Below are 9423 nucleotides of genomic sequence, written 5' to 3'. Positions count from 1 at the left end.
CTACCTAGTTTATTGTTTTCCAAGAAGGGTCTTCTACAGGGGAGCACCTGACCGGGATTGGGGGGGACCGGGCAACCAGGGTACGTCAGAGAAGGAGGAGGACAGAGACAGAAATGCTCCTGGAGAAAAGACGGCACCTGGAGGGGGCGTCCAGGGCTGGGCCCATCCTGTGCAGAAAAGAGACCGGTTGCTGGCCCCTAAGGCCCCCGTCCAGGATGGGCGATGCCGAGAGGGGCAAAGTAAAGTGTAGTCGGGCTCCAGATGGAGAGGGGAGAGTGAGGCTGGGACCAGGTGAGGTTCTGGCTCCCAGCCGGTGGGATGGAGAGTCTCTGGGCAGCTCTGAGGACCTGGGGGATCACCGCCCCCCAGCAAGAGGACAGGCGGGCCGCCCCCGAGAAGGGGCTCGGCCGGGGGCTCCGACATACCCAGACCCCGGCCGGGGGAGCCGAGTCCATCTCTGGACAGAGCTCCCCCTGCCACGGCCGGCCAGCCTCAGCAGGGCGTGCCCAGGGCCAGGAGCGGGGGCGCCTCCCGGGGCTTGTGGAAGTAGACAGAGGTGGACAGCCCCGTCTGGAGCTTGGCATCGGGGCCGTCGGTGGCTGCCACCCCGCCGCAGCCCTCGCAGCAGCAGCAGCAACAACAGTCCAGGAAGGCGCGGCCCAGCGGCCGGCACACGCACAGGAGGAGCACGGGCGTGGCGGCCGCCTTGAGGAAGGTGGCGAACTGGCCGACCAGGCCCAGGAGGTCCAGGGTCTGGCGGGTGAGCGTGGCCGAGAGGTAGGCGGCCACGACATTGCACACGTTCTCGGGGAGGGTGCAGAGGGTGTAGACGGCGGTCAGGCCCACCACGGTGCCGCTGAGCTGGCCCTCGCGCCGCTCCTGCTGGCCTGGCCGGCACTCCGGCTTTCTGCCGGGCGGGCCCCACACCCGCCACGTCACCAGCTGGCAGGTGACCGTGAAGAGGACGGGCAGGCAGAAGTAGCAGCCGAAGGACCACCACATCCGGGCGTTCTGGTAGGTCAAGACCAGCGAGTAGAGGGACTCGGGCAGGCGGGCGGAGGGCTTCATGACGCACGCATCCACGGGGCCCGCAGCGGGGCCGGGCTCCTGTACCAGCTGCCAGAGCAGGAGCTCGGGCGCAGCCAGCGTCATGGAGCCCACCCAGATGACCGCCAGCTTGGCCAGGATGGACGGGCACGGCTCGATGGGCCTGGCCTCGGGCAGGGTGCTGGTGGCCACGTGGAAGCGGTCAATGCCCAGGGCACAGAGGCTGAAGGTGGTGACGCCGAGAGAGGAGACCTGCGAGGGGGTGTGGTGGAGGGAGAGGCGGGGGTCAGCCCCAGGCAACCGAGGGGCTGGCTCAGACTGGAAGCGCACGGCAGGTGTGGGAAGGACAGTGGTGGCACCGCCTTTCAGGGGCATTTCAGGTCTCATGGCCAGGGTCTGACGGGACAGACTGGGCTCAGGCGGGACCAGGGCCTTGGTGGACGGCAGAGCTGAGGTTCCCCTGCCGGCCGCCCGACTCTTGCGCCCACTGCCTTGCCTCTGGGCCCAGGGACGAGCGACCTAGGCCCTACAGCCCCTTGTGCTCCTGAGACTTTGGGAAATCATCTCTGAGGACAAACATGGACGGAGACGTAGGGCTTCTGGGCCTGCCGGGTGCTTGGATGGCCTCACCCACCACGTCCATGGGGGGAGTGGCCCAGGGGGTGCAGGGCATACACTCTCCCACCCTCCTCGCCCTGCCCGGAGAGGCCCAGGGCCAGCCCGAGTGGGGATGCAGTGGGCCTGTGCCCACTCCCCGCAGGCAGCTCACAGAGCACACAGGAAAACCACCCTGTGAGCAGAGAGGAAGCCAGAGCAGCAGGGAAGAAAGTGGCAGAGAGAAGTGACGGGGCTGGGGCGGTGCTCCCAGCTCAGATGATGGCTGGGCACACTCAGGGCTGTGCTCAGTGCCCCCCTCCGTCCAAGCACTCCCCTCTCCGGCTGGCTCCTGCCCCATCTCCAGGCAGGCCCCAGGCCAGGGCTCAGGCTAAACAACACGCCCTCTCCTTTCCTGCATCTCAAAAATGGCCCCAAGCTGTATTTAGCTGCCTCCTGTTCCCTCCTGGGGTCTCCTGGGGCCTCCCTACAAAAGGGTGCTGGGCGGTGCATTCGTCCCTCCATTCTCACCCATCACCCCAGCCTCCAGGGAGGGCTCAGGGGTCACCTCTGTCCTCCAGGCCGTGGAGGGGGTTAGGCGGCAGCCTGCGTATCAGGTGTGTTGGGACCCACAGTCGGGCAGGGGGCAGGGCCGGGCTCTCCTCGGCCGCCAGCTCCATGCAGACAAGCGCTCACAGGGGTCTTAGACCTTTCCCAGTAAAATCCACCACGTACTGAATTATTTCAGTCCTAAGCCCTTTGTAGACGTCACACATGTGAGCCTTCAGGGACTCACTCAGCTATGGTGATGGTGGTCAGCCCCGACTCACAGAGAGGGAAGCAGAGGTTTGGGCAGGCTAAGTGGCTAACCACGGCCACTCAGCAGAGCCCGGGCTCTGACCCAGTCTGCCCAGTTCCAAGACCCTGGCTCTGACCTCCCACAGCTCTCCTGGGCTCTGAGTGCCAGGTCACTAAGATGCAAGGGCTGTCCCCGGCCGGAGGGCCTCTTTCAGGTCTGAGCAACTTGGGGCCACCGTTAGGTGGTCTCCCTGGGCTGGGAAGGTCAGGAAAGGGCTGTACCGCCCGCTGAGCCTCAGACAGTCTGTCCGGATATGAAACCATCGCTAAGTCACGGGACGGGGACAGAGCTGGGAATAGGACAGTGTCCAGACGCTGATCCTAATTCCTTCCCCACCCAGGCCGGCTGCCCACTCACTCAGCATCTCCCATTGTCTCGGGGGGAAAGCAGTGTTTGCGGGGAGGGAGGCCACAGTCACCCTGGCGCTCATTCTTCCTCCTCCCACAGCGTAAGTAACATGCAGAATGCCGCAGGCTGATTTCCCGTTCCTGGGCAGACATGCTGGCCTCGCTGTGTCCCACGTAAATGCACACATATTGGTGTATCTTTGCACTGTTTTGATTAAGCTGGATCCGCGTGAGCAGCACATCTATCAACACCCACGTGCTCATCCCAGCGTGCAAGTTCCCCGAGGTGGGGCCAGTGGGCACCTTGGAGCCGCAGCTGGAGGGCCAAGTGGTCTACCCTCTGGTCAGGAGACAGTGAAATGGGAGGGGAGCTGTGACCTGCCCAGGGACGCCCCAATACGCCAGGGACAGAAGCTGACGCTAGCGCCCCTGCTTTAGCTGCAGCCCCAGAACCAGCTCTCTCCTTCCAGAGGATGGAGGAGACGTCTGACGGCGATGGCGGCGACGAGAGTCGCAGTGAGGGAGGGTCTTTCCTTCCTTCCGTGTTTGCACTCCCGGGAGTGGACACAGACTTGACCCCAGGGCCCTGACACCCGCCTGCTCGCTCGGGCACCTGAGAGCTCCCAGGAGCCAATCCTGCATTTGTCTTGGGGGAGAAGCAGCGAGACAGAGCCCCAGGCCTGCGGGGCCTCGCACACCCTCGCAGCCCACCTCCGGCAGCGCCCCCCCACCACCACCCCGTGGGCTCTAGCGGGACACACACTCACCTCCACGAAGGGCACAGCCCGGCAAGACACGTCACCCAGCAGCCTCTGCTTGGTGATCTCGTGGAAGATGATGACAGGGAGGCAGAAGAAGAGGACCAGGAAGTCCCAGAGGGCCAGGCTGGCGAGGATGGAGTTCCAGGCGCTCTTCAGGTAGTAGCTGTGCCACACGATACACATGACCGCCAGGTTGCCCACGATGCCCACGGCGAACAGCGCCAGGGCCAGGAGCAGCACGGCGTAGGCCCCGTAGGAGCTCTCCGTCACCGGGTACAGGGGGTTCTGGATCTGCAGCCGCCGGCCCGGCGTCCCCGTCGTGTTGCCCCGAGGCTCCTGCCTGCTGCCCCCAGGGACCACGGCCCGGTCCGGGTGGGCGCTGGCGGCCACCTGGGGCTCGGTGGGCTGCGGCCCGGTGGGGCGGATGGGCCGGGGGTACTCAGCCCACTCCTGGGGCACATACTGCTGCACCCCCTTGGCCTCCTCCTCGGTGCCACGCCCGCCCCGGCGCAGGGGGACGCCCCCGGGGACCCTGCCGGGACCCGCCGCTAACGCCACAGCGAGACAGATGGCCAGAGGCCACGGCCACCGCATGGCCGGATGAGCGACAGTGGCTGCCCACAAGCGGAGGCGAGGCCGGACCGAGTGCAGGGCCGACTCGACGGGCAGCTGGCCGGTGGGCCCGCCCCCATCGGGCGTCTGGCATTGCCAGCCGGCTCCGGCACCCCCTCCATCCCCACCCCTAAGCCACCAGGCAGGGCAGGGCTGGGCCCTCTGCTGGACACAGGGCGCTCTGTGCCATCCGCAGGACACGCCTCCCCGGGCCCCCCGGGCAGCAGCGCTCAGACCTGTGCGGGCCCCCAGAGGCCGGGCGCCCCCGGCCTCAGACGCTGGGGTCCTGGGGGGCGGGGGCGGGGGCGGGGGCAGGGTGGGGTGGAGGCAGGGCGCCGGCCCCTCCGCAGGAGGCTGGATAATCACTGTCGCTGTCATTTACTGAACCTGATGAGATCCCACACTCAGCCGGCTTCCGGATGAACCCTCACCACGGCCCTGCGGGGCGAGCGCCCTCATTCCCGTGTCTCGGGCTGGAGAGGTGGCCAGTCACTTACCCAGAGCTCAACCTGGCCCAGCTGGCCCGGGGCCTGGGCCTGACTCCAGACCTTCTGACCATCGCTGTTCTCAGTGGGCACGGGTCCACCTGCTTCCCGCGAACCACACAAAGTTCCCCTGAAAGGAACGGCCGCCCGAAACTTAAAGCACCGCGTTCTGATCCGGACACAAGGCGGGCGGAGGTTTGCAGCAACAGGTCTTTCCTGAGCACCTGCTGGGTTCTAGACACTCGGTACAAAAACCTAAAAGACCTCTGCCATCAAGGAGCCTTCAGTGCAGGGTGGGGGGGGGGGGGGGCGGAATAAATATGTAAATAAATAATTATAGCTTAGGGATGGATGCTATGAAAGGCAAGGGAGCCCGGAGGAGGCTGGAGGCATCTGGAGGGCCTCCCAGAGGGGGCAACTTTTAAATGGACCTTGAGGAGCGGCTTCAAGCTCCCCAGACAGACAACAGGGAAGGAAGGGTGCTCAGGGAGAAGCAGCATTTGCAAAGCCACGGGGGTGGGACAGCAGGGTGCAGCTCGAGGACAGCAAGGCGGCCAGCAAGGGAGCAGGGAGGGGCGTGAGGGCAAGGAGCCTGGGAGGCGAGCAGAGGAAGGACCGGGAAGGGCCTTGTACTCCAGGCCCGGGGTGTACGCCTTACCTTGGAGGAACTGGGGGGCTGCGGCTTGCGGAGCAGAGGACGTGGCTTGAGCACGTCCCTGGGGAGGATCCCTGACGACGGCTGGGGTCACGCAGCCTGAGGCAGGGGCACCTGTCAAGACGCAGCTGTCTAGAAGATGGTGAGAAGCGGAGTCCAGGAAAGCCGAAGGCTGTGCGTGGGAGGGACAGGTCAAAGCGGTGACAGCGAGACACTCACCTGGGCAGGAAAGGTGAGGAGTCTGGTGTGAGGTTGGGCGAAAACCTCTGCTTGTGCAGGTGAGTGGTCTGGGTAGAGATGCAGGAAAGAGGCACCTGCGGCCTAAGAGAAAGGCTGCAGCGGGATGCAGAGGTACGGGGGTAGAGGTGGGGCTGCGGCTGCCCAGGGCTGTGCAGACACTTAGCGGGGAGGGCGCAGGATGAGGCCCCAGGAGCTCCCACACTCATGAGAAAACGAAGAGAAAGTGAGGAGAGGAAGTGGCTGGGTTCCCGCTCCCTCGAGGCCAGAGAGGGAAGGCGCGCCATCTGGGTGGCCAGAGACAAAGGTCACTCACAGTCCGTCAGCAGACACCAGCCGGGGCTCCCGGAGTGGGACCAACCCAGAACTGACTTTCCGAGAAGACCTTCTGACCAGAAAGCTCTGTCCTACACAGAGGCCCAACGTGCTGTGTGAAAACAGGGGTCCAGGGAAAGGGGACGGAGGAGGCGGAGGAAGAAAAACCTCGTGCACCCTCAGGCAAGATAAGGGAAGCATCTTGGGCTTCTGGAAGATCTTACCTTTCAGCCTTCTTCTTGTTTATTCTTCGTGTGGGAACAGGGACATGGGGGCTGCAGGGCCGGGCTTGTCTGGGCCTCAGAGTGTCACAGCGAAGATGAGAGGCCCATCGAGAAATCAGACAAGGACCAAACTGGCCCCTTCGTTGTCGCCGCCCCAGCCTCCACGGCAGAGGGAGGCCAGGCCTCCTACCTCCACCTCTCCGGCCTCAGGAAAGGGCCGAGGAAGGACTGCAGGAGATGCACGGGGTCTGAGCATCCTGGGGTCCACCCTCGGAATGTGCTTCCCGAATCCTGGAGAGCTGCCCCCCAGCCCACCCCGCAGCAAGTCAGCGCCTTCACACCTGCGGCTCCCGGCACTTAGCTGCTGTCCTTGAAACCCAGCACCTGCCTCGTGGTGGTTCGGGCAAACAGAGTCATCACCAGCCATTTAGTGAGCGCTCACCAGTGCCAGGCCACCGTAAACGCTTGGTAGAATCATCATACTTCATCTTTACATTCTTACCCCAGCTCAGAGAGGGAAAGTAACTTTCCCAAGGACACACAGCTGGGATCCAAATTGCAGGTTTGTCCAACTCCAAAGCTGAAATTCTTAGCCACTCCTTTGCGTAGCCTGACAGAAGTTCAAAAGGGATCCTGAAGAGGCTCTACACCACCTCTCGTATTTTTCAGATGTGGAAACTGCAACCAGGGAAATCGAGCGCCAGGGCCAGGCACACACCAGCACAGCGCCGACCCCAGCCCGTCAGCCCTCTGCTGCTTCCCGACTGCACCTCGGGGCAGGAGTTCTGTAAACCCTGGCCGCTGCGAGGGCACCCCGCCTGCCAGTCCTGGGCTCCCTTGGCTCTTTGGGGCAGTGGGGATGTCAGAGGCCACTAGGTGGAACCAAATGTTCAGAGATGGAAGTTCAGGACTGCCTGCGCTCTGAGCCCTGCCCACAGACCCTGCGGCTGTCGGAGTCTCCACCGGGTGGGTTCCCCGGGCCGACCCCGGGGGCCGTGGAGATGCACCTGCCATTCCACCCCACCCTCCTGGGGTGCCCAACTCGGCCCCCTCGCAGGTCGGCCTCCCCAGCCGAAACTCCTGTCCTGGACCAAGCTGGTCCCCTACTCAGAGGCAGGCCACGTGGAAGGCGGAGATTTCCCAGCCCTTAGGACGGGCTCTCCTCCATCCCCGGAATTCCCCATCCTGCCCCCTGGGAATTCCCCAGTGAGCTGGCCAGGGAAGGTCCTGGGGCGGGAGGCGGTGGGAGCGGGACTGGGGCTGTCCCCTGGCGTGGAGCGCGTTGAGGGCCTTGGGGCTGCCAGGGCGGTGCCGCCTGAGAAGACAGTTCAGAGTTGACGTTTTCTTGAACAAGTTCCACTAGCCAGGATTGTCCAGCGAACGGAACCACACAGTCCAGGTATGACTTCTTCAACGGTTCTGCCACTTACGAGCTGTGTGACTTTGGGCAAGTACTGAACCTCTCTGGGCCTCGGCTGTAACGAGGGGACAGTAACAGACTAAATGGGCTCGTCTATGTCCATCACTAGAACAGTGTCTGGTACACAGGAAGCACTAGATGAGGATAAGCTGTTGCCATGGTAACTCGCTTATTACCACAGCCTCACGAGGCAGGTGCTGTCATTACCTTCACTTTACAGATTTGGAAATTGAAGGACAGAGAGGTAGGAGGCAGCCAAAGAGGTGGGGGCGGGGGGTAAATTTGAGACAAGTCCTCCCCCACCGCACACCTTCCCCTCCATCTGGCACCAGACCTGGGCGGGGTGTCCTCGGGACCCCACTGTGGCAGCCCTCTGGGCTCCGGGCTCCTGGGGCCCAGGGGCACTGGGGGACAGGTGAAGGGCCATGGTTAGGTGTGCTTCTAAAAGTCAGATGGTCAGGACCCGCTCCCAACTCTAGGACGAGCCAGCCATCAGTCATCATTCCTCGTCCAAATGCCCGCTGAGCACCTACTGTGCGCCAGGCATTGTCGTAGACACTCGGGAAACAGTGAACAACATGCGCATGACCTCTGCCCCCCGAGATTCACATTCAAGGAAGGAGGCGGCCACTGAACAAACTAACCCCCAAATAGCATAACTATAAATTGTGAGGAAGGACACGGGAAAAGGAGAGGGTGCCGTGACATCCTGGAATCTCTCTGCCCTTCAGCCTTCTCTTGGGTAAAAGGTCAGGAGTATCACCGGGACCTGAGGTCTCACAAGGACGCTGTTGCAGAAGAATGTGGGCATTGTGAAGGCAAGGTTTCCACTGTACTGAGCGTGGTCCCCGGATCGCCCGCCTTGGGGAGCTGGTTGATACGCCGGCTCAAGTAGACACTCGGGCGGGACCAGCACCCCACGCTTCAGCAAACCCTCCAGAGGATGTCGATGCAGTGCCTCAGGAACGCCCGCTGCATCGAACAGACAGGGTGGAATGGAGGCTGAGCTTGTAGGAGGGAGCAGACACAGGGAATGCTGACGTGGGGAGCTCCTGGACCTCAGACCCACCCAACTCTGACGAGCAGGGCCTGTCTCCCCGTCTGCTTCCTCAGCGCCTGGCATCCAGGAGTTGCTTGGAACGTGTGTGTAAGGAAAAAAGAACACACAGTCAGCAGAGGCACAGAACTACTCACCAAGTCCTCCCTGCTCGGGGATCCCAACGTCCCCTCAGTGAAGGAAACCCCTGGCCTCCTCGACAGAAGGAAGCCTTACAGCGGCCCAGATGGTCAGTGGGAAGACTTCGCACCACCCCAAGATGCTCCTTCCCTGGGACTCTCCCCAGCATGGTGCTGGCTCTCCCAGACTGTCATGTTCCAATCAGGTCTCATCACCTCCCCTCTGTCTCCCACAGCCCAGCCTAGGCGAGGCTGGGATGTTCAAACACAGGGAAGGGCTCAGGATGCCACGGTGAGATAAGCACAGCCTGTTATGAGGAGCCGCTAATCTGGCCTGCAACGTGTCATCCCGCCCTCCAGACCCCAGGGCACCTCCGCTGAGCTCCGGCCAGCACTCAGCACCCTGAGCTCACCATAGACGAGGCTCTCTTCCCGTGGTGAAGTCAGGTCCTCTTACCTAAAGACGGCCCTCCAGGTTAGCGTCTCCCGGTAAGGACCCTCCCACAGCAGCATAACTTTGGGACCCAACTGGCTGGTCCCATCAGAACAAAATCCCAGATTTTTATGAGATACTTATATGCTGTAGGAGGCGAGTGAGTGATGCTGGCCTTTATTTAACAGATGTTTACCGATGCCTGCTATGTTCCAGACTCAAAAGCACGTGCTACTAATGTACAACCAGCCACCTTTG

General features: G+C 62.9%; 1 protein-coding gene across 1 annotated transcript; it reads right to left on the bottom strand.

The window, feature by feature from the left end:
• Nucleotides 1–4343, bottom strand: GPR37L1 (G protein-coupled receptor 37 like 1). Its single transcript, XM_060011445.1, has 2 exons — nt 3615–4343; nt 1–1299 (listed from the first exon to the last, which is right to left on the bottom strand). The coding sequence occupies exons 1-2, from the start codon at nt 4200–4202 to the stop codon at nt 493–495; spliced, it is 1395 nt and encodes a 464-aa protein (XP_059867428.1). The 5' UTR covers nt 4203–4343; the 3' UTR covers nt 1–492.
• Between the last annotated feature and the right edge of the window lie 5080 nt (nt 4344–9423).

The sequence above is a fragment of the Delphinus delphis genome, chromosome 1 (genome assembly GCF_949987515.2).
Source record: "Delphinus delphis chromosome 1, mDelDel1.2, whole genome shotgun sequence".
In the NCBI taxonomy this organism is placed as follows: domain Eukaryota; kingdom Metazoa; phylum Chordata; class Mammalia; order Artiodactyla; family Delphinidae; genus Delphinus; species Delphinus delphis.
Note: the sequence above shows the minus strand (reverse complement) of the source record. Positions and strands in the feature narration are given on the sequence as shown.

What these genes read in the sequence shown, in the direction of transcription:
- GPR37L1 (XM_060011445.1), bottom strand. Translation starts at nt 4,202, where the DNA reads ATGCGGTGGCCGTGGCCTCTGGCCATCTGTCTCGCTGTGGCGTTAGCG. An exon ending in GGGCTGTGCCCTTCGTGGAG is followed by an intron (nt 1,300 to 3,614) that starts GTGAGTGTGTGT and finishes ACCCCCTCGCAG; the next exon opens with GTCTCCTCTCTCGGCGTCAC.